The sequence below is a fragment of the Punica granatum genome, chromosome 2, assembly GCF_007655135.1.
Source record: "Punica granatum isolate Tunisia-2019 chromosome 2, ASM765513v2, whole genome shotgun sequence".
Lineage (NCBI taxonomy): Eukaryota > Viridiplantae > Streptophyta > Magnoliopsida > Myrtales > Lythraceae > Punica > Punica granatum.
Window position 1 is genome coordinate 40,481,801 of NC_045128.1, and position 23,676 is coordinate 40,505,476.

The following is a 23,676-nucleotide window of genomic DNA, read 5'->3' on the forward strand; positions in this document are numbered from 1 at the left end:
GTTTTCCCAGAAATCAATGATAAATTCGAGTATGTTTTTCAATTCAATGAAAATTTATGGTTCGCTACAACTTACAACATTACAAAGAGATATACTTCGACTGGCTACTACAAAAAAGTTTCCGAAGCCCATTTGTGTGCCCCAGAGAGGCACAATTATCCATTGGGCCGGAATGCTCCATCCCGACCCGACCCGACCCGGAGTGCGCTCTCGGCAGCGGCTGTCCATTGGTGTGGATGAATCTGTCCACCGCCCCTGGAGGAGCTGAATGAATCCGCGGCGGAGCCGGGGAAGTTGCGACGCCGGCGAAAATCGATTTGTCGCAGCTGGAATAGACCCGCTGTCTAATTGGAGGATCAAATGCCACTGACACATAATTGGACGAGATGCATTGGATCTGATTCAAGAGGGTTCAATCGGAGTGGGAATCGTTGCTGTAGGCCGAGAGATCGGAGTCGGAGTCCGAGGAGGAGGAGGAGGTGTCGGAGGAGAGGACGAAGCAGAGGCAAGCAGTGAGAGAGAGGGCGAAGTGGCGGACGTGCTGGAAGGGGAAACAGAAGAGGAGTCGGAGGACCTGGTCGCTGCTGAATCGCTCGGGGTTGCAGGCGATGTACTGGCAGAGGTTGGCCGAGACGTCCGCCACAGCCGCCACCACCGCGGCGCTCAGCACCATCTCTCTCTCTCTCTCTCTGTGCGGTGGTTGGATTCGGATCTTTCGCTGTCTTCTTCCCTGTTCGCTGTTTTGTAGGTTTCCGTGAAACACGAAGGCGATCGCCGTCAACAACGCGTTTTCCAAAATTCAACGTTTTCCGTCGTGAAGTATAAATTCGGAAGATGACCAATGAAAAACGTTTTCCAAAAGAAAAGAACATGAAAACCATTCTCTATATTACTGGTCTGAGGAACCACCAACATGGGAAATGTTCTTCCCGCGTGGGAAAATTGGGTTTCCTTCATTCATGAATCATGAAAACCTGAAAACAAATTCATGCTCTATGGTCTCATTTTCTCCGAAAACGTATTTTCTGCCCTCTATTTTTTATGAACTCGCATTAGAGATCAAAAAAATTTCCTGTATACCATTCCGAGTTCTTTTTTCTAGTTGCTCTTAGAAAAAGAAAAGGATGAATTATCGAATATCATATTTATATTCTCCATCAAGCAGACTCGTCTTGATATCGATAATTTGCAAATAAGAGAGTGAATAATAGAAGTGAAAGACGCTCTTTTAAATCACGGGAGGTGATTCAAACGACAAATCAAACTATTTGTGGATTAATTTTACTTGCAGCGCATATGTTCTAAATATAATCAAAATATCTCTTGAAAATGGTCAAATTGATGCCCAAATAAGACAACCCGTGATCTCGTTGAAAAACACTAAAATCGAAAAACAAAAAAATCCCTCCTCTATCTAGGACATTGTCTGCACACGCACATATATCAATTGTAAAATTGTGATAGGAAAGGACGAACGATCAAAAGATGATGTAAATCAAGGATCTTCATATTTGATATTCAGTGATTAAAACTATACGTATCTTTTTATTAGTTATATGAATTTCTTTATGAATTCTTTTTTATTATACGATTCATGGCCTCTTTTGTAATTAGAAAAAAAATGGGAAGCGAAACGTTTTTATTAGGGGTGTGCACGGGTATCGGGTATACCTGGAACCGGTTGAATCTACCCTAACAAATAGGGTCTGGGTAGCTCGTATTGAAAATAAGGTAGGTTCCGGGTATTAAAATTAGGAACCTGTGAAAATCGGTTCCGGTTCCGGTTCCTGTCTACAGGGTACCCAAAACTGGTTATTTATTAAAAAAAGAGAGGAAAGAGTAAAGTTACTATCTCCTCTAATGAATCAGAACATAGGCACTTTGTTGTGTGAGATCGTATTATGGATGTTTAATTTTGTCGATGGGTTGATGAGACATATTATTATTTCATTGTTGTGGATTAATCTAAATTTTGTTGATAATCTATTTGGCATGATTACTGATTATGTATGTGATATTTTCGATTTTATTTAGTGAGAGGAAAAAATTTACAGGTTCCAACAGGGTACCCGGAACTTGTGGTATAATACAGGTTCCGGGTAGGTTTCGATTCCATGATTCAACAGGGTAGGGTCCGGTTCCAAAATTTTGGAACTTGTCCCTTATAGGGTAGGGTCCGGGTATTATGAAAAATACAGGTTACCCGACCCGACCCGACATACCATTATCGTGCCCGGAACTTGTGGTATAATACAGGTTCCGGGTAGGTTTCGATTCCATGATTCAACAGGGTAGGGTCCGGTTCCAAAATTTTGGAACTTGTCCCTTATAGGGTAGGGTCCGGGTATTATGAAAAATACCGGTTACCCGACCCGACCCGACATACCATTATCGTGCCTCTCCGTGCTCGAGAGGTTCAGTGGGCAGTGCATGAAGTTATGGCGCAGGCGCAGCTCCTCGTGGGACCCACCCCAGCCTCCGGCTCCTGGGTCCCCAAACAGAGTTCCAGAACCCCGAATCACCGCCGCCGGTGGCGGCCCATGGCATCCTCGTCTTCGTCGTGGCGGTCGTCGCGGACGGCGTTTGGCGGCGAGCAGAACCACTACGACGTGCTCGGCCTCAATCAGAGCGCCACCACCGCCGATGTCAAACGAGCCTATCGCCTCCTCGCTCGCAAGGTCGGTCTCGTCAAGATTTTCCCTTTCGCTCGTATGATGATGGATCTTGGGCAGATTATTCTACCTTTGTGTTTTTCCAGTGGAATTCGGGCGTGGTTGAGGCGCGGTTCGTTCAATTCGACCTGCTATGATCTTGAACGAGTGGAAAGTACAAATTTTTTAGCAATTTAGTTATGGCTTTCGGTCCATTGATACAGGAAATGTTCTTAGAAGATCCTTAAATGGATTAGATTTTGAAGTGTAGAACAAGTAAGAAGATAATATGGTGCCTTCAAGATGCTTTGCAGGAGAAATTGTTTGTACTTCTTTATGCATAACCATAAAGGCATCATACAAGACTTGCGCTGGCCCTCTTGCCGCATTGAGTTTGCCGAAAAGATCGTGAACATAATGTCAACCACGATTGCCCGTTGAGGAGAACAATTTCTGTAGTCGACAAAAATGGGAACTCTTTTCTTAAAAAGATGCCGAACTATACTGGATTTCGATCCAGATAGCTGCTTTTCTATCAAAGTTTTGAATTGCCTGTATAGTTTATGCACTATTGTGAATTCCTTCTCTTCCTTTTCCTGTCACTGATGTTTGCAGTTGCTTCTCCTTGGCAAACATCACTAACAATTGGTTGGCTTCTGTGTTTTCATCCTGTGATTACAGTATCATCCTGACGTAAGCAAGGAGTCACAATCTGGTGAGGCATTCAAGAGCATCCGTCATGCATATGAAGTGAGCTATCCTTGAGTCCTATTCATTACCTTTTGATTCAGTTTTTGGTTCTGGGAGTTAAATTGACGGGATTGCATTGTTGTTCTAAAATCCAAAAGTTTCAGTTTAGGCAGTTACATGAATCTCTTTGAGCATTGTGATCTACTGGTGATTCTTCTTTAGAAAAGGATAGCTAAGGAGAGAAAGAAGACTCAGATATGAAAGTTGAAAACCAAATTATATTTCTGGTTTGGATAGAGTAAAGAGGAAAATGGAGATTAGCTAAGGAGAGCGCAAAGCCTCAGAAATGAAAGTTGAAAACCAAATTATATTTTCTGGTTTGGATAAAGTAAAGAGAACAACGGGGATTTTGGCAGCATTATTCATCTTGGCACACAGATCGTGACCTGTTTTCAATTTTTTGTTGCTCTTGTACGTGTTTTCTAAAGTCCCAAACTAAGAGCAGCCACCTCATTGCTCAATTGAACAGGTGCTGTCAAATGACGCTACAAGAACTCAGTATGATACGGAACTTCAATTTCAGGAAGACAGGGGCACGCAACATAGAGTAAGATGGAGTGACTGCTGCGAATATCATGATGGGATTAGGACATATCGGTGGGCTGAATTTAGGCAGAGAATGCAACGAGAGAAATACTGGGAAAAGTATGACACGGATGATGAGGAATCTCCATTTTACAGTGAAGAAGATGAGGAGGTAGAAGGGAAAAAAACTGATGATCAAGAGAGGGGCGCTTTCACTGAAGTACTCAGATCTGCCTTAGTTTCCATTTTCCTGATGCAGACATTCGGATGCTTGTTCTCTCTTACCTATAGCAGCTTTATGGCACTATTAGACCGAAAATTAGATGCGGGATATAAGATTGGTTACCTAATTGCCTGGATTTTGGGAGGTAGAGGTGGCATTTTATTGACGATGTGCCTCTCTTTCGCAAGTTGGGTATGCGGGAAAACCAGCAGCAGTGTCGTAGTTCTTGTGGTGGTAGCTATGTGGGTCGGTTCTAATCTGGCGAGGTATGCACCACTTCCACAAGGCGCGCTTCTCACACTCCTGTACATGTCCATTAAGCTTCAGGTTGATCTAAACTAAGTTCCTCTTATTATTAATCAACATTACCAGTGAAGGGGGCTATTCATTCCGTAGAAAGGTTGTACATAGACTGATGCTTAGTAGGATCGTGGCAATTGCTTGCTTCTTTTCTTTGAAGATGATGTAAAGAGGAGCAATTGGCAAGTGTATGCAGTACTGGAAAAAGTAGCTCAATTCATTGACAGTTGAATAGTGAGTGAATGATGAGTTCCTACTACCACCTTTGATTAAGGATAATGCGTGGAATCACATTTGCATGCCAGGAATGTTTGTCTTAACGCCAGTAAAGCCGTATTCCCTGCTCTCTTAAAAGGAAGAGTAAGCGCATACAATCCCCAAGTAAACATCGAGAAAACAGTCCCTTTGAAAGCGATACCAAGATGGTACATACAATGAGTTAAAATCAATCTGCAGAGTCACAAGTATAAATTTGGAAGAGGATGACAAAATCAATAACTTGTTGCATCGCCTAGATAGTTCTTATAATTCGTATCTTCTAAAACATGAGGCACCATTTTATACACATTGCAGCTTGATTCGCATTTGGGCCTTCAGCTTTTAAGAGGGGAACACGGCCGACCTCTTCACTTCAAAGAAGGTAAGTTATCATCAATTTCAACAGCAAGAATAAAAGGATTAGGCCGAAATGATTTGCAATATCGATAGTTCACCATCTAGAAACCAAAATCCACCAGTAAAATCATCTTTGTGAAAACTGTCCCCGGCATAATGACAACATACGAGAAGAGCACGGTTAAGGTTACAAATTCTATTTCTATGACCTTCCTCTGCCCCTGAAGCCACCACCACGCCCACCACCCCTCGGAGGACCTCTACCGCCCCTTGGGCCACCTCTTCCACGAAATCCGCCAGGTCCGCGGCCACCACCTCTACCGCCTCTGCCTCCCCCACGTCCTCCACCTCTACCACCAGCTTGCTGGCCCCTGCCAGTTGCAGAATATTGAGAAGTTTAAGCATAACAGTCTTTGGAGAGAGCAATCACATGCAAACATACTTCAGAACAAGCTCAAAAATATTGAGGCATTCATAATTCCAGGCTTTAGCTATTAACAAACGCTATCTATCAATACACCAAAAGCTATCAACACATCAAGAGCACGGGACGGAGCAAGGGAAGGAAAATCAACATACTTAGGCTGTGGAAGGAATCTAGCAAGCGGCAGAAGCTTGGCAGGATCAATATAAAATTTATCCCCCTGATTATACGAAGTTGCCACAATGCCTTCCATCATTTTGATGGAGAAGTACTGCAAGTTGCAAGGGAGAAAACCGTTGAGAGACACTAAGAAACGAATAAGTAAAGCAAATCAGTGAAAAGAAATATCACAAATGAACTCACAGATTCATTGATGGGACCAAAGATTTCGTCGACTTTGCCGATCTGGGTCTTGTTCAGCAGATAGATCGGAGCATTGAAGTATGGTATTTTCTCATTGGTGAGCTTTGTGACTGCGTCGCCCTCGCACGCATGAAGGAAGGTCGAAATCTCTGCATAAAATAGATCACCAAATCCGACTAAATACAGGCAGTTCACTCAAAGAACATCAAAACAGGCCCCCATTTGGTCTAGATTGGTCACCATGTCATCAAACAATCAACGACGAACACTGGTATGCACAGAGGAACATCTTATAACTATGAAGCAGACAGAAAAGTTTGCCCCTTTGTTTACAGTTTTATCAGCTACAAGACATCATGTTCAAGAAGCCTGGACGAGCCTTTCAGCTATCATAACACCAGAATATATAAGTGCAGTGAGACGGTTATCAGTGAACTTGCTCGAACAACACAGGCATACAAACACGAACACAGAGTTCTGACTTTATCGTAATTTTGTAACTTCAGCTCGACATGTCGACAGATGGAAAGTGGAAGCTAGTGATTTGAGCAAACCGCCAAAAACACAAACCTACGACTTCGCTTGGGGGCCCTTCGTCGCGAAACCCACCACCACCTCGGCCTCCTCCGAAGCCACGACCACCCCGGAAGCCCCCGCGACCTCGGCCACCGTCTCGGCCGCCCCTGAAGCCACCGCCGCCCCTTGGTGGTCGCATGGCTCTCTACACAGTACACAGTACACAGTTGGGGGAATAGAATTAGGAGAGGAGCCGGCAGGGACAGTGTCTGTGTCTGAGAAGCCGGGGGGTTTTAGGGTTCTTTGTAGGGTTTTTGTGGATCAATCGTGGCACATCTAAAATGACCAAAATGCCCCTCATACTTCATCAAATCACTCGTACAGTCAGTCCGCGGACAAATCCCTGCTCTATTTTTTTTATGGGTGAAACCAATCCCTATTCTATTAATTACAAGCTTATCGCGTAAATATGATATATATTCCTTGAGATCCAAACACAGTCGCATTTTATGATTTTGAAGCCAAGATTGAAGCCAGCATGACTGGATTCGACTTGCAACAACTCAAAACATCCTTTCCCTTCTAACATCAGACCGTTTAGCATGTCCTTAGAAAAATGGCTAGTACAAGTCATATTTTTCAAATAGGAGCACGACTTCATATTTCAAAACCCGACTGAATTCTTGAGAAAGCAGCAGTGGTCGGCTACGGAATAAAATGCATAGAAATCACACTTTCTTTGGATTATGATAACGATCGAAGAATGTCCCGACCAAGGAAAGGTCTCCGGTGGCATGGAACAGCTCACCATATATTTGCAACTCATCATCACTCATTAGAAGCTTTAATTCCATACAACAATGGCTGTCAACAAAGGGTACTGATACATGTCTCTCTTAATAATCTTATGGCCCCGCTTAATTTAGTTTTGCTTTGGGGCACCAGGCTCGCCTCATCGCATCATGCATGTCTTCCCTCTTTTGATTCACCAGGTGAGAGATCTTGCAAGAGATGCGTTGGTTTCCTATTAATCGGCTTAAATTTATGAAAGCCGTCTCAGCTTTGAAAATTTTGTGAACTTGAATACTTGGATGCTAATGGTACACCCTTATCAACATACGGTTCGCCCGTAACAAATCGAAGCAATGTAGAGGTTCTTTGACCATTTTTCCTGCAAGAAAAACAAATGGAGAACGTCAACTTGAGATCTGCAAGAACAAACGGTGGAAACACAAAGCAAGCAAGAACGATTTGGTTCAATTTCTCATATAGATATGTATGAAAACAATTGCCAGACAAATTATGCCGATTCAGTCTTGTGAACCTCCTAATTTATCAACCAGCAGGTAAATCTATGATTTATAACTCATGGTATCCCAGAACAATCCTCGAGGTAGTTCCAATTGATCAATCTGCAATTAATTGATCCAGTTCTGCTAGCTTCAAATAGTGGACCATACCTTTACGTGTGTGCTTGGGAATGCAGATGTTCTTAGGGTTTCTTGAGTTTCATCCATCACCTTCCTCTTTGGAATGCTTAATATGAAAGCTGCCTGATCAGAAGTTGCGGCCATAGCTGTTATCCTGTAACCATTCTCCCATCTCCGATGTATTCCCTCGCTCGGGTACAAAAAGTCGAGCTCCACGACCTAGTGGATTCAAGATAGAATAAAAGAAACCCATCAACTGCTTTCAGGAGAGAACATAGAATAAAAGAGAGTTTTGTCTAGAATTTTAAGGACCGTTACCTGATCGGAATACCCAGAATTTCTGGACATAACCACACCCCATCGACTACCTGCTGTTGTCATAGATGTGACATGGAACCCTTCTTTCCACTTCTTGTTTATCCATTTGAAGGGAAATGATTCACTTACTTTATAGGATTGCTGGGTATAAGGTGTTCCTGCATTTTTGTAAATTGAGAGAGTTCAACAATCAAGGTCGAGTACAGCACTCCATTGTAAACCTTGTGCAGTTGTGGAAAGAAATGGATTATATTTGTTGCGTTATGCTAAAGTGAAGGACCTCTTCGAGAAACAAGGGCAACTCCCTGGACATACTAGCTTACGCCCAAGAAAAAAATGAAGGATAACTTAAGAAAGGAAATGCATTTCAGCTGAATGGCCTTTTGGAAGTCTCGTATTTATGTCTCAGGGTCGTTTACCATAAACAATATTATGTCTCAATCCGCACAACACCTTTCCTAAGCACTCTGAAAATTAACTGATATTTCCATACTCGTCATTGACTTATTGATGTAAATGCATAATAACTAACATACCAACACATGAAAATGGTGAGTTAATAGAAAAGAAGGAAAAATATTTAAAATGATAACAATGACTACTCACCTTTGGACATGACAACCAAGGAACTCCCATTGGTTGCACCTGCCACTGAACTGATATAATAGTTCCTTTCCCACTGTTCCATGATCCAATCCTGTAAGAAACAATAGTAAATTAGGACAAACAGTTTCTTCAGGGCAGAAACAGCTCTATGGAAAGCCTTGTAGCATAGTACCTTGCGCAGGAAGACACCTGACAATTCATAAACCTGGGAAGTAAAACCAGTCCCAGCATCCATAATCAAGGCCCACAGATTTGCTGCCGATGCCACACAGCTGATATATAGCCCATCTTCATTGCCCTTGTCTACGTGCTGATTTAATCGCGAGTCCGCCACGTTGTAGTGATATCTAGAAGTCCAAAGAAAATAATTACTACACATGTAATATAAGTCAGATGTCATGACAAATAACAAAGCATTGATAAAAGCAAAAGACAAAAAAATGAGATCCTATTTAACCCATATGGAGTTTCCTTTAAAAAAAAAAACCATATGGAAACAGCAATTATACTAAGTTTATCTTTGCTCTAACAGATAATCAACTTCATTGCTGACAGATTCTTCCAGAAACAGTACCAATAATTAACCATCAAGAAACTTAGAGGTGGATTGTTGAAAATCCGACATCATAATGCTGGAAGGGGAAACAAATATTAACCTCTGCTTCATAGGACGACGCGCATTGTAAACTGATATCCACTGGGTAGCAGGACTTCCCAAACGAACTTTCTTCTTTGGCTGCTCATCTTCTTCCAAGTTTATGAGCAATCTTCCCCGTTTTTGACCAACCTATTAACATAAATAATAAAAAATTAAATAAAGAAGTTAATCTAAGCAGTACCTCTCCTGTTATTTCTCTGATTCATCAAAATTAAGATGGACCACTAGGTGATGTGCCAACTAAACTGAAGAGTACAGTCTCTCGTAAACGTGAAGGACAACTCAACAGTGCCTCACTGAAAGTCTTTATTTAATTCAAACTAGCAAGAGGAAGATGACGATCCACCTTCAAAGCTCCATCAATTCTAATTGGTCTCATCTGGGTGCATGGCTCAATAAGGCTCTCAAAGAAAGATATCAACTTTGAGTAATTTGGCTCTTCATCAAATTTCATGTTGGTGACAGCTTCAAGAAACTGCTTGAATGGAGCAGGACAGAAGCAACACATAAGCTCCGGAGAAGTGCCCATCTTTTTCTTACAAACGAGAAAGCTCTTATTATCCCCCTGTCACAGAAAACAAAATGTTAGGAAAGGTTCATTAGATGAAACATCTCATACGCATTGAAGCAAAGCAAAAATACCTGATAACCCTGCCATGGTAATCTTCCTTTCAGGAGGAAAATCAACGTATATGCCAGGGACTCAAGGTCATCCCTTCGACTTCCAGTACGCCCTAAATGAGCATGTACACTCGCATATCTTATTGTTCCCCTGCCAAAAAGATACTTCAATATGCAGCTTAAGTGTAGAAGACTGGAAGAATATCAAAAATTAAAGCTACAAACCTGAAAACATCTGGTCTCTGATCATAATCAACATGCTGGCCTGAAGTTGCATCTTTCCATCTAGATGCTGAAATGATACACAGATATATCTTATTGTTTGATGAGATGGAAAACATATGCTAATGACATAACTGAAATAACTTTGTCAAGTCAACATACCCAGACCAAGGTCAATGAGATAGAGCTTCTTTTCATCAGGTGATCCAGGCTGACCAAGCAAAAAATTCTCTGGTTTCACGTCTCCATGCACAAAACTAGTCAAGAGTTGCAAGAATATAGAAAACAGGAGTTAGTTTATAAGTCGGTATAAGTTGCCAAAACAGTTGCAATGCTACATTGAAATGGAAAGAAAAAATCATGACAAGGGTCAAAAGCGGTACCCCTTCATGTGTAGCTTCTCAAGAATTGATATAGCTTCCACTGCGAAGCAAGCAGCCATGTTTGGTGACATCCTGTTTCAGTTTATAAAATAAAGAGGATCCACAGACACTTGAGTCAGCAAATAAGAATAGCAAAGAAGTAGATGAAGAGGAGGGAAATGGAGATGAAGGGATGGTAAGCATTCAGATCTTACGATTGTCCCAGAGAATTCCAGACATCCCAAAGACTAGGGCCAAGCATGTCCATAACCTAATAAGAAAAGTATAGTGAATTTACAGAAGTCACCAAAGTCGAATTTCAATCACTAGAAGCACCAATAAAGAATCCTACCAGAATATAGAAATCTCCCTGTCGACCCTTGTAATGAACCCAAGGGATCCCATAGCATCCATTTAAGGTGCTTTAAAACAGAATAATGAATCAATCAGGTGATGATTTTCACAAACTAAAATGATTGGAAACGTTTAAGCTTTTAGCAATTGGTAAGATAAAGATAAAAAGTCTGTACGTACTTGTACACTTGCCACTCATAAGGAGGGCCATAATTGCAACCTTTGCTATTTCGGTGCTCAAATTTCAATGCAACCTACAATATATGGAGCATTGATTTTGAAGCATCAACATTGAAGTGAATGGGATTTCAAAACTGAACAGAAGTATTAAGCCAAGTGATACCTCTATTGCATCTGGTCCAGTTCTATCAGACCCACCAGTTACCCTTCTGCCAACATACACTTGGCCAAAACCACCTTTTCCCAACTTCCTTTCAGTCTTGTATACAGGAGAATTAGACACCTGTACCTGCATCCGACATGCCATTTTTACATGAAAACAGTATTATTGATGCCAAAGAACCTGAAGAGGCATCGAAAAAGAGAAAATGCATAACACTCGTCAGATGAATTGACCAGGAAAAATTCATACTTCCCAATGTGTTCGACAAAGTTTCAAGTTTAAAGGTCTTAACTTTTCCGATATATCTCAAAAAAAAAATGATGAAGAACCATAGGAAATTTCCCGCTGTGTTCTTGCAAAAAGGTTGTTTAGTAGCCATAGCAATGGCTGTAAAAAGATCTATACAAATCCTAGTAAATTGTACAGGAAACTGAAGATTTTGAAGATATATGCTTCAAAAGAAAAAGAAAAGGACAAATTAAGCTGCAAAAGCAGAAGGTACCCTATCAGGAACTGGGGTCGTGCTAGCTTCTTCTTCAACCCCCATCGCTTTGTCAGCACTTCCACCCTCCATTGCAATGTCTTTCTCTCCTACCACCTCTACTTGATTAAAAGCAGGGTCTGCAGCTCCCAAAGCTGCTGCTTCAGGAATGACTTCACAAGGTTCTGGATCTAAATCTATAATCCTAATGCCTCGGCCTCTACCGGCACCAGTTGCCTTAGTAGCAGGAGTACGCCCTTTCCCTACAGCTGCAGCATTAGAGCCCCTCCCTCTTCCACCACCACCACCACCTCTCCTCCGGGTCCGAGTCTGAGCAGGCAGTGCACAATCCTCAGGCTGCTCAAAGGGCTGTGTAGGTTGTAGATTATCCAACCGTTTTGATCTTCGGGCTCCGCTTCGCAACTCTGGCATCCTCACCCCATGCAAATTACATTCCACTCACTTCACCTGCTAATCCTGTAGTCCTCCTGTTATTCAGAAGCCAAATGTCACAAAGCGTCAGTAAATGCATAAATCAATTTATCACACAGCAGTATTATACTAGAAAAAGATCAGATTTGAAAATCAAAAAGTATATGATTCGATGACTTGCAAGCACCCACGACAGATATGATCAAAGTAAAGAAGAAATCCAAGAAGCAGCGAGCTAAAACAGGCATAGCAACAGAATGAAACGAACTAATTTGGCTGAGAAGTCACAGAAAGCTCATTGGCCCCGAGATAAAACCAAGAAAAGAGCCAAATGTATCAAACACCGACAAGGAACGATCATCGCCTCCGCATTTTCACACCTTCTTAGCACCGTCTCAATCCTTGTTTTCAATCAGTAAAATCATCATCGACCGAAAAAACCAAGCTTCACCTCAACGATTGTTATGCCAAATCAAACAGCCGACTGAAACCGACGAACTCGTTCAGAAATGTTTCAACAAGCAGGTACCTTTACCTCACCTAAAACCGAATGAGAACATCAGCAGCTGCACAAACAACAGCCGATCGTCCAGCAGAACCGGAAAACAACATCAGCAGCTCAAACCGATGATCGAGCGAGCTCAAGCGGCAGCTCAAAAAAAATAAATAAATAAAATAAGAAATCACTCACGGATCGATCCTCGGGAATCGGGAAAGGAAGACGATCGGGGGCGGAATCGAGCAAGAACCGGCGCATTCGGGCGATGATGATGGATCGCAAGCTCAGATCGATCTCCCCCTCCTCCTTCTTCTTCGGTCTTCCTCCTTCCTCCCTCCTCCTCCTTCACTATGCACAATAACCATGTACGTACATGTGGAGACTCCTTTCCTCTGCATTATTATTATCCCTTCCTCTCTCTGTCCCTCCTCCTGCCCGAAAAATATTATTACATAATAAACCCAAAAAAAAAATCTATCTTTTTCAAAATAATAATAAAATTAAGAAATTTGCGAGAAATTATAGGTAGAAACTAGAAGCACGCAGCATTCATATATATCTGCCGGTAAATAAATAAATAAATAAATTATTGGAAAAAAAATAATAAACTGATATTCATCCACCCATCGTCATTAATAATTATCCATATTCATTTTATTTTCCCTTTTTCTCCTTTTTAGAGACTGATGAATAAGAAAGAAGACGATTTGAATAATGTAATATAAATAAATTGAGATTATCTCGTAGTTAAATCAGATAGGATGATATACAATGCAATCTGATGACATATCAAGTACTAATCTCCTTCTTTAGTTTTACCACTATTTTATTTTTATTTATTTATTTTAATGTAATTTAATGGAAAAAAAAGGAGTGGCACAGTGAATTAGTGGTTTGGTGGTCTGGCATAAAAAAAAAAGACAAAAAAAAAATAAGGAACTTACATATAGTGGATAAGTTGCATTAAGAGGTCTTAAGTTTTGGACAATTGCACTTTAATGCCTAAAACTTTCCTTTTTTGTTTGGGTTTATACAGAAATCAAGCCGTGTTTTGAAAATTTGAATATGTATGAGACAGGATTAGGGTTGGGTCGGTATCTTCTGAGAAAGCCCGGCCCATGATTAAGGCCCAATGGACTTCTTTCGATGGAATTCTATAGCTTACTGGGCGCGGCTAGCCATCTGTCAATTCAAAGGCGTCACGGTCGGGTCACTGAAGCATTGCCACCTCTCTCTCCCTCTCTCTCTCTCTTGCCCACACTGCAAGAGGTTCTTCTAGGGTTTTCCAGGAGCAGATTTACATCTGTGTTCAGAAGACAGTTGGATCGTGAGCACAAATTCCGTTGCTGGCATTGGTTCTGTGCGGAGCTAGAAGTAGAGGAAGGAGAAGGGTAGGAGCTGAGGGAAATGGGATTCTCGATGCAGCCGTATGGGATTCAATCCATGCTCAAGGAGGGGCACAAGCACCTCTCAGGCCTCGATGAGGCTGTTGTCAAGAACATCGATGCTTGCAAGCAGCTCTCGACTATCACTCGCACTTCTCTCGGTCCCAATGGTACCCCGCGCTTCTCTTGGATCGGCATTTTCTTGTCTTTCTCGGATTCACTGCTTGCTTTTCTCTGCCGGTTTTGTCTCTTGATGCAAAGGAATCTCTGTATTGAGTTTCAGCTTTTCTATCGCGCTGTAGCTTGTTCTTTGTCGCTCAGTTAAAGGACCGGGATTGTCGAAAGACGTTCATTTCTAATTTAAGCAGCTTACATTGACATTCCCCGATCTCCTGCCTGACCTTTTGATCCTGCAATAAATGAGTCTTTTGTTGATGCACATGCAGAAATGGAGATTTTGGAATCAATTGCCAGTTTCTGATTGGCTGAGAATGCGTTTCAGCTGGAAAATTTCGGACTTTGCTCCGAGTTGCTTTGTATTTTCTTACCTATGTTATTTCATTTTTGCTCAGGTATGAACAAGATGGTCATAAATCACTTGGACAAGCTCTTCGTCACAAATGATGCTGCCACTATTGTGAACGAACTTGAGGTCCAGCATCCTGCAGCCAAGATTTTAGTTTTGGCTGGGAAGGCTCAGCAGGAGGAGATTGGTGATGGTGCTAACCTGACAATCTCTTTTGCCGGGGAGCTTCTTCAAAATGCGGAGGAGCTCATACGGATGGGCTTGCACCCCAGTGAGATTATCAGCGGTTACAATAAAGGAATAAACAAGGTTTAATATCACTGAACAAATAGCTGACTAGTTTCTTTTAATGGATTCCTGTGCGTCCCTGCTAAATTTCTCATGTTGTTTCTGAAACGTCCAGACGATTGAGCTTTTAGAAGATTTGGTCGAGAAAGGCTCTGAAAATATGGACGTTCGGAATAAGGAGGAAGTTATCACACGGATGAAAGCTGCTGTTGCCAGCAAGCAGTTTGGACAAGAAGATATTCTGTGTCCTCTTGTTGCAGATGTAAAGATAGTTGCTCTCTCCTTGCATATAGACTCCTCGTGCCCTGCCCCAACCCCCCACCACCCCCCCCCCCCCCCCCCCCCCCCCCCCCAACAAAAAATAAAAAAAATAAAAACAAATGAGATCCTAATCTTCGCCATTTTTATGTGTAGGCATGCATCCAAGTCTGCCCTAAGAACCCGGCAAACTTTAATGTGGATAATGTCCGTGTTGCTAAACTCTTGGGAGGAGGTCTCTACAATAGCACGGTGGTTCGAGGTATGGTATTGAAGAATGCTGCTGTCGGTAGCATACAGAGAATAGAGAAGGCAAAGGTTAGTATTTTATTATTAGTGGCATTGCCATTAGGATTTTTAATAGGTTTCTTAAAACTTGTGTGCCATTGGGCTTGATACATTTATCAATACAGTGAACCTGTTATTCTATATTTATGCTCAGTGTTTTTTTCAAACAATAAGCATAAACTCATATGCGGATTCCTAATGAATTTGGTATAGGCTTGCATACATTTACCTATGCCTTGTTGCTGTATTATTTTAAGTATCATGGATCAGATAGGAGATGACAGTATAAATATATTTGAATATTACGTTATTTCATTGTGTCTTTGACTGATTCTTTTAGTAGAAATATATCCAGATGGGAACCTGATCTATATCTCCATCTCATGCATTAGGTTGCCGTATTTGCTGGAGGTGTTGATACCTCTGCTACTGAGACTAAAGGAACTGTCCTCATACACAGTGCTGATCAGGTATAATGAGATACATTCTTGAATAATATTCTTTTTCATGATAAATTTTGTTTATTAACCGGAGGTCCCATGATAAATTTTGTTATTAACTGGAGGTCCCATGATAAATTTTGTTTATTAACTGGAGGTCCTGTGGAGCCTATCTCTTCATGGTTCTCTACTATATGTTGAAATGACCTGTTGCTAATCATATGATTTTCTAGCTGGAAAACTATGCTAAAACTGAAGAAGCTAAAGTTGAGGAGCTCATAAGAGGAGTTGTGGAGTCAGGTGCCAAGGTTATTGTTAGTGGGGCTGCTGTTGGAGAGATGGCATTGCATTTCTGTGAGCGTTACAAGTAAGCCAATGTTTCTCCATTGGTAACTTTCTCCTTATGCTTTGGTGATGCTGAGGATGAGATGATGTACTCTATCCCTTGCTGCTTAAATCTGTTTCACTGACTTCTGTATAGTAGATGCTTCTCTTATTATACTCATGGATTCCTGTGTTGTATTGCCTGTCCAGGCTTATGGTCTTGAAAATTAGCTCAAAGTTTGAATTGCGCCGATTTTGCCGTACTACTGGAGCTGTTGCAATGGTAAGTCTATAATTACCTAGATATCCAGAAGGCTGATGATGATGGTTAAAGTAGTTCTTGAGTTTTATTATCATATGGAAAATAAGAATTTGATGGAAAGTTGACTCCACTGTGAGACTTTGAATTTGTGCTGCAGTTGAAGCTTTGCCATCCCAACCCAGATGATTTGGGATATGTAGACTCTGTTTCTGTTGAGGAAATTGGTGGTGTTAGGGTAAGATGAGCATGGCAACTCAGTCATGTCAATCTTTCTGGTTTTTCATTTATTATGTTTCATTATAATGGTCGTTCTCTCTCCTCCTGTAGGTCACTGTAGTGAAAAATGAGGAAGGTGGAAACTCTGTATCCACTGTGGTCTTAAGGGGAAGTACTGACAGCATATTAGATGATCTTGAAAGAGCAGTTGATGATGGAGTGAATACTTACAAGGTACTTAGATGAACTATCAGGACCATAATTCAAGATTTCTCTCGCTTTTTGTTTGTGCTTTTTGTTGAATTTTTCCAATTTTGGTTCCTCATCTCATGACTTTATTGTTCTTTTATTGGTTGGGATTCTGGCACTTAGTTTTGTATTATGGTTTGGATCCATGTCGCAGGCCATGTGCAAGGATAGTCGTATGGTTCCTGGAGGGGCAGCTACTGAGATTGAGTTGGCTAGAAAAGTGAAGGAATTCGGACTCAAGGAAACTGGGTAATATATCTTGCTTCTCATCAATATACGTGGTGCATGTAGATTTTACCATTTTTGAAAGTGTATGACACTCCATCTGGCATGGGGAATAAAATACTGAACTTAAATTTTTCTGATGAACTAAAAAAAAAAAAAGAACCTTACATTCAGTGCTTTTTGTAAGTATTACATCCCGCTAGTAGTATGCTTCCTCACGGTTTCAATCTTCTTCTGGATGATTGTCATTTTATTCCTGTTTGGTAAGGAGTTATTGTAATGTGTGGCTAGTAATAGCTCCATTTGATTTCGCAATCGGATTTTTGCTCCATTTGGTTTCGCAATTAGATTTTAAAATTTTAACTATAACTTTAACTCTACTCACTACACAACAAAAATTAACTCTTCAAAGTCAAAAAGGTGGGCTCCATACATAAATCCACATACAACTCCATTATACTCAATTCAATTTTTAATATTAAATTCTCTCAACTATTCATTACTTTTTTATATTTTTTCTCATAATTCAACAATACAATAATCATTATAACCCAATTAAAATCAAAACTCAATTCAACTCTAAAATCAAACACACTGTAAGATTTTAACTCTAACTTTAACTCTACTCACTACACAACAAAAATTAACTCTTCAAAGCAAAAAAGGTGGGCCCCATACATAAATCAACATACAACTTCATTATACTCAATTCAATTTTTAATATTAAATTCTCTTAACTATTCATTACTTTTTCATACTTTTTTTTATAATTCAATAACACAATCATTACAATCCAATTAAAATCAAAATTCAACTCTACTCAACTCTACTTTTCTCTAATGCTGTTGCAGGTTGGATCAGTATGCTATTGCAAAATTTGCTGAGTCCTTCGAGATGGTGCCGAAGACTTTAGCTGAGAATGCTGGGCTAAATGCTATGGAAATCATATCCTCTTTGTATGCTGAACATGCAAATGGAAATTATAAAGTGGGCATCGATTTGGAGGAAGGTGTCTGGAAAGACGTCTCAGCTCTGAATATCTGGGATCTTTACATCACCAAGTTAGTTCATTTCTGGATCTTCTGTTTTGCATGTCAAAGTTAATTGTGTGCCATAGTATACAGTGATATGGCCCGGAACCAAATCACTGTTTAGATTCCCTACATTTATGTTCATACACATGCATCTCGTGTTAACTGATGGGTTTGGCTTTATCGTGACTTTCAGGTTCTTTGCCCTCAAATTTGCTGCTGACGCTGCATGCACTGTTCTGAGGGTTGACCAGGCAAGTTATTGTCTACAATATGCAGATTGTTCTATTGCATTTCTTACTTTAGAGGGAGATTGGAGAGCTGTTTCTATCATTGGGCAACAGAAAACAAGGTGTAGCATTTGAGAATATTTGTTGATCTTTGTCAGATATTTCTATGCAGATTATAATGGCAAAGCCGGCTGGTGGCCCAAGAAGAGAACAGCCTGCTGGAAATGATGAAGATTAGGCATGTGCCCGAAAACCCAAGTCTTATGATCCCTCACCATCTATCGATCTCAAATGGTATTGTCAACTTTAGAGACTTACTCCTGTGATCGGATTTGGCTGCCTCCTTCATTTTTTCCTTAAGAGCAAGTGCCAAAATCTCCGTGAATTTTGATAGTATCCAGAAGAATTAGCTGAAGAGTTTGCATTTTGTATATGTAACACTACAAATGTGGGAATGTGTTTGAGATTGTCGCTGAGCTGATTTTTAGTTTTGCTATGGGTTTGAGCTTTTGATGCGATCCAGATTTCCCTCTCTTTCTGTATTTTAGCGAATTGTTGCTGCCATTGTTTTCCGGTTATAAATTGATGATATCCCCTGAACACGATGGATAAATTTTGCTTTCTTGCTTGGTGTTGCGATTTGTGCTCAATCTAAGCACTACTTCATTCAAGCTGAAGTGGGTTAATCTGATTCTAAAGAGTCCGGGAGTGAATTCATTCATTGTTATGATCACCTAGGCTGTGAGTATAGTGTGTGGGCTGTGATCATAGCATCCACGAGATGTGTTGAAAAGCGGTATTTGGTGTCGGCTTGGTTAATTAAGGAAGAAACTAGCCGAACCCATCCATAATTCGATCTGGTCTCACCGGTAGATCACCTGATGGTTGGGGCTGCGTGACATCTTCTGGTGTCAGCATGGACTAACCAGAATTTTCGGACATGTCATGCAAAAGATATTAACGGCCAGTTGGAAGGAAACGGAAAAAATGCATCGATTCTCCAAAGAACAGACAAAAATCACAGAAACGATCGTTAGTAGGAACAGAGCAGAGCGGGACAGGGACACGGCAGAGGATGAGCTTTTGCTCTTTTCTTAGCTATAACAGGCTAAGAAGAAAGTGGACTTCATTGCTCCCATGGCTTCCCTTCTCTCCTTCACCCTCCCCAAACCCACCACCCTCATCAGAGCCTCTTCCTCCTCCACTCCCTCCACCTCGACCACGACTTCCACGTCCACCCCCCAGGCTCTCAACGAGAAATTCGCCTGCAAGGGCATTCACTTCTCCCAGCACAACAGTGTCCCAGTTGTCGACCTCAAGGTCCGCAATGGCAGCTCTGTCAGGGTCCATATACCTGATGCTCATGTCACCTCGTATAAGCCCAAGGTGTCCTGGAAGGAAGATGGGTTCGAGGAGGTCCTCTACACGATCCCCTCCTCCTCCGCCCCGGACCCGACCAAGTTCAAGGGCGGGGTTGGGCTGGTGATCAATGACATGTCTGGAGGGGAAGGTTCCAAAGGGTCGCTTGTGTCCGGGTCTGAGTGGACCGTGAAGGATGTGGACTCTGACGCCATTGATGCCCTGCAGGTGCGGCCCTTGAGTTCAGTTGTGTCGTTAATCACCACTCTGCATTTTCATGACAGTTTCCGCATTTCACCGGATGCCTTGGTGGGAAATCTTGATTGTCATGCTGGGACTGACTGGGAAGCTATGAAATTGGCTGACTTTCTTGTTGATATGACACAATTTTGCAGCAAAATTTCAATTTTTTTTTCCACCATATATGGACTTCTTAAGGCTGTTCTCGAGACTCGGTGTGGGTTTTTTCGTCAAAGAGATGAAAATTCCATTGACAGCCCCGAAAAAATGAATCAAGGTTCTCCGCATTCTTGTTCACAAAGAATATGGGGCTGTAATTGCTCGTAGTGGATCGAAATGTATGAACATCAGTAGTTTGAAAACAGCATCCTCGCTAAATTACACAGGCAACATGAAAGACTCCAAATAGTATGTTTTGCATTGCTGCGTTGATCTCTATTTTTCCGACAAGCGGGCATAAGCATGTCTTTTCTTTACTGTGTTCCATCCGCAGGTTGAGCTCAGCAGCACCAGTGGAACCCTGGATATAACCTATGTTATCTCGCTGTACCCACTGAGTATGGCGACGGCAGTGATAGTAAAGAACAAAGGCCGGCAGCCCGTGACTCTGACCAGTGCGATATTGAGCCATCTTCGGTCCAAAAAGCGAGGAGGGACGGCAATTCAAGGGCTCAGAGGTTGCTCCTACTGCTCCCACCCTCCTCCATCTTCTCCCTTTGAGCTCCTGTCTCCTGGAGAGGCTATGAAGACCGAGTCTTCAGGGTGGTTTTCTTCTGAGACTGAACCAAAACCAGGGATTTGGAGTATGCAGGACGTGCCCATAACGATACTGCAGGATAAGGTCAGCAGAATATATGCTGCTCCACCCGAGGAACGACTCAAGGCCTTCTACAATACCCCTCCTTCCAAATACGAAGCTATCGATCAGGTAGATTGAAATTTCCTATCTTTTTATACCAGAGCCTTCTATATTTCGTATTTTATAACAGGGGAACTGAACTAAGCCCGTCAAGGATTCTAAGGGAGATCTTAGCTTCAACTTGGTCTAGAAAAATTCTTTTAGACCAAATTGGTCATAACTATTGATGGATGTTGGTTCAATGACAATTGTCAATCAAGATAGGTTCCCAGTAATAAATGGTTGTGACTGGCCCGCCTAAAGAATTGAGATGGAGGCTACTCAGAGATAATTTCTAATCGGAAATTGTCTGATCTGACATCTTTTGGAACTTACTGATAAGAATCCAATGAATCCGTGTGGAGTGATAGGGAAGATTGTTCGTGAGCTTTACAAAATTTACTGTGTGTTCGCTGTGAGCTTTATAGAATTTAGTGTTCCAGAGGTAGATCCAGACCTTTCACATTGTCGGCTCACTCTGCACCAAAGTCCTGCTGATGGTGTGCAAGTTATCCCCTTAGATATTTCTTTCCTAACTCAAATCTTCATGTTTCAGGGTCGCGAGCTTTTCTTCCGGATGATCCGGATCGGCTTCCAAGACATATATGTGTCCAGTCCCGGGTCCTTCTCCGAGAAGTTTGGGAAGGAATACTTCATCTGCACGGGCCCTGCCTCAGTGTTGGTCCCTGAGGTGGTACAGCCCGGTGAGCATTGGAAAGGAGCACAGGTCATTGAGCACGACAATTTGTAACTACAAATTTTTTATAGATTGAAGGGCTATCCCCCTTCTTTGTTTCCAATTAGCTTTCTAGGATTTTCTTCTTCATTTTCAATTTTTTGTTTTTCTTGTAAGAAATGTAATGACACGACTCATCAAATGCAATATATTTACGATGTCTATGCCCGTATAGAGGGCACTAAAAGCTGGAATACTTGTTTGCTGCAGGATCTGTCAAAATTCATCTGAAGCTAAAGCAAAACAGATGGTTTTCAGTTGCCCATAAAATATCTGCAGTGAAAATTGAGCAAATAATGGGAGAACAATAATGATGATGATAAATATCTGTCAAGAAACTCCAAAAAGGCCAATGGAGGATTATGCGGGCCCCACTGCTTTGGCCCGTGAAAGGTGAACCAGAGCTCTCTCCGTCTCATAGGAAGATTAGATTTGCAGGAGCTGAGCCAGTTGGACGCCATAACCATGGCTTCAAACTCTCTCTTGTCACTCAACTTGAACCCAACTCCCACCTCAAAGCTCCCAAAAGATTCAGTATTCTCAAGAACCCATCTTCCTTTAAGTCCTCTTCGGTTGAAGAACAGAGAGCTCTCACTCTCACTGCCACTCCCAAGAGTGGCTTCGACTCCGGCAATCCCCTTCCCGCCCATTAACGTCAACTACTTGGAGGAAGAGTTCAGCGGGCACGGTGTCACCTTTGAAGGGATCGGTGAGAGCTGTGTTGCCAAGCTGGGCCTTGACAATGGCAGCACAGCAACCTTGGTGCTGCCCAGTGGTCTTGTGACCTCGTACAAGGCTCCAATGTGGCACGGGGAGAAACTCGAGATTCTGCAGACATTTGTCGCAGAAGGAGAAGATGGGGAAGCTCTGATTCAAGGGGGCTTGTCTTTGGAGTTCACTCTTGAAGGTGAAGATGGAGTTTCATGGTCTCCCAGAAACTGGGCCTTGTCTGATATCAGAGGGAGTTCTCAGGACTCTATTCAGGTAGAGCTTCTCAGCAGTGATCCGAGAAGTATGGTGGAAGTAAAATATATATTGTCTCTTCAAGAACAGACCTTGAGCTCTGAGATAGAGGTCTCTAATTCCAGCTCGTCATCATCAGTCCGATTGAGGGGATCGATCATAGACCATCTAAATGTGAGCACGCCCGATGCAACTTATGCGATCGGACTAGAAGGATCCAATTTCTACATGAGGCCCCCGATTTTGTCAAACTTTGTGATAATTCCACCAGACGTGGACCAGGACCTTAGTTTTGGAAAACTGTGGGAGGACTTGCCGCTCAAGAGATTTTTGTATCCTCATGACAATGCGGGAAGGAAAAAATCTGAGGAAGAGGAAGATATCGAAGGCGAAGAAGAAAACTACAAACGATTAACTGAAGAGATGAGCCTGGTCTACACGAGCGCGCCTACCTACTTGACAATCATTGACAGGGTATACCTTTGCAAAACTAGACGATACCGGTCAATCTTTTGAGGCTATTCAGTTACTCGGGCTATCTCTATGATTTCATATAATTTCTCTTTTGTTTTCCCTCCGTTGAACAGGGTAGGAGAAATTCAGTTGTGGTGGGGAGGGAAGGTTTCGACGAACTATACATGCACAGCCCTGGTTCCAGACATGAGTTCTACAGCAAGTATGCATACATTTCTGTTGGACCCTCCGCGATACTTAAACCTATGATGGTCGGTCCAGGAGACGTGTGGAGAGGAGCACAGCATTTACATAACCCAAACCTCTAAGTCGTGGTCAGGTATGAGGCCCTCCCAGTTTCCAGGAAAAGCCTCAAGGACTGTTCAGAGAATCATCTCAAAATCCTTCTGTGCAAAACGTTATTGGTGTTTGCATGTATGTGGAACTAATTTATCTCTTTTCAAGCATCCCTTAGAAAAGCATTAAGGCCCAGTAAGAAAAGGCAAGGTCGATAGTCAGGAATCTTCTCTTGTTTCGTTTTTGTTTTCATTGCGAAGGTAGACAACAGCATATATATAATATACAGCTACTTCTTCTAAGGTATACGAGATT

General features: G+C 41.9%; 6 protein-coding genes across 6 annotated transcripts; 4 read left to right on the forward strand and 2 right to left on the reverse strand.

Moving 5' to 3' along the window:
• The first annotated feature begins 2,388 nt into the window (after positions 1 to 2,388).
• On the forward strand, positions 2,389 to 4,722 carry LOC116194955. The gene is made up of 3 exons (XM_031523888.1): positions 2,389 to 2,678; positions 3,333 to 3,401; positions 3,871 to 4,722. The coding sequence occupies exons 1-3, from the start codon at positions 2,439 to 2,441 to the stop codon at positions 4,489 to 4,491; spliced, it is 930 nt and encodes a 309-aa protein (XP_031379748.1). The 5' UTR covers positions 2,389 to 2,438; the 3' UTR covers positions 4,492 to 4,722.
• Positions 4,723 to 5,119: 397 nt separating this feature from the next.
• LOC116194957 (putative H/ACA ribonucleoprotein complex subunit 1-like protein 1) lies at positions 5,120 to 6,618 on the reverse strand. Its single transcript, XM_031523889.1, has 4 exons — positions 6,422 to 6,618; positions 5,852 to 6,000; positions 5,644 to 5,759; positions 5,120 to 5,435 (listed from the first exon to the last, which is right to left on the reverse strand). The coding sequence occupies exons 1-4, from the start codon at positions 6,564 to 6,566 to the stop codon at positions 5,267 to 5,269; spliced, it is 579 nt and encodes a 192-aa protein (XP_031379749.1). The 5' UTR covers positions 6,567 to 6,618; the 3' UTR covers positions 5,120 to 5,266.
• A 467-nt stretch (positions 6,619 to 7,085) lies between these two features.
• LOC116194954 (casein kinase 1-like protein HD16) lies at positions 7,086 to 12,244 on the reverse strand. The gene is made up of 16 exons (XM_031523886.1): positions 11,784 to 12,244; positions 11,282 to 11,407; positions 11,119 to 11,192; positions 10,937 to 11,006; positions 10,800 to 10,855; positions 10,606 to 10,677; positions 10,385 to 10,479; positions 10,226 to 10,292; positions 10,022 to 10,151; positions 9,726 to 9,944; positions 9,378 to 9,508; positions 8,894 to 9,068; positions 8,722 to 8,812; positions 8,116 to 8,273; positions 7,828 to 8,016; positions 7,086 to 7,538 (listed from the first exon to the last, which is right to left on the reverse strand). Exons 1-16 carry the CDS (start codon positions 12,192 to 12,194, stop codon positions 7,479 to 7,481), a joined length of 2,124 nt encoding a protein of 707 aa, XP_031379746.1. The 5' UTR covers positions 12,195 to 12,244; the 3' UTR covers positions 7,086 to 7,478.
• Positions 12,245 to 13,883: 1,639 nt separating this feature from the next.
• Positions 13,884 to 18,979, forward strand: LOC116194827 (T-complex protein 1 subunit theta). The gene is made up of 13 exons (XM_031523724.1): positions 13,884 to 14,248; positions 14,651 to 14,913; positions 15,008 to 15,154; positions 15,307 to 15,468; positions 15,831 to 15,908; positions 16,112 to 16,245; positions 16,413 to 16,485; positions 16,622 to 16,699; positions 16,792 to 16,914; positions 17,084 to 17,178; positions 18,006 to 18,215; positions 18,382 to 18,439; positions 18,588 to 18,979. Exons 1-13 carry the CDS (start codon positions 14,101 to 14,103, stop codon positions 18,651 to 18,653), a joined length of 1,635 nt encoding a protein of 544 aa, XP_031379584.1. The 5' UTR covers positions 13,884 to 14,100; the 3' UTR covers positions 18,654 to 18,979.
• A 516-nt stretch (positions 18,980 to 19,495) lies between these two features.
• LOC116194829 (photosynthetic NDH subunit of subcomplex B 2, chloroplastic) lies at positions 19,496 to 21,835 on the forward strand. Its single transcript, XM_031523726.1, has 3 exons — positions 19,496 to 20,002; positions 20,508 to 20,942; positions 21,469 to 21,835. Exons 1-3 carry the CDS (start codon positions 19,553 to 19,555, stop codon positions 21,661 to 21,663), a joined length of 1,080 nt encoding a protein of 359 aa, XP_031379586.1. The 5' UTR covers positions 19,496 to 19,552; the 3' UTR covers positions 21,664 to 21,835.
• A 99-nt stretch (positions 21,836 to 21,934) lies between these two features.
• LOC116194828 (protein NDH-DEPENDENT CYCLIC ELECTRON FLOW 5) lies at positions 21,935 to 23,669 on the forward strand. Its single transcript, XM_031523725.1, has 2 exons — positions 21,935 to 23,085; positions 23,199 to 23,669. The coding sequence occupies exons 1-2, from the start codon at positions 22,114 to 22,116 to the stop codon at positions 23,391 to 23,393; spliced, it is 1,167 nt and encodes a 388-aa protein (XP_031379585.1). The 5' UTR covers positions 21,935 to 22,113; the 3' UTR covers positions 23,394 to 23,669.
• Positions 23,670 to 23,676: the final 7 nt, after the last annotated feature.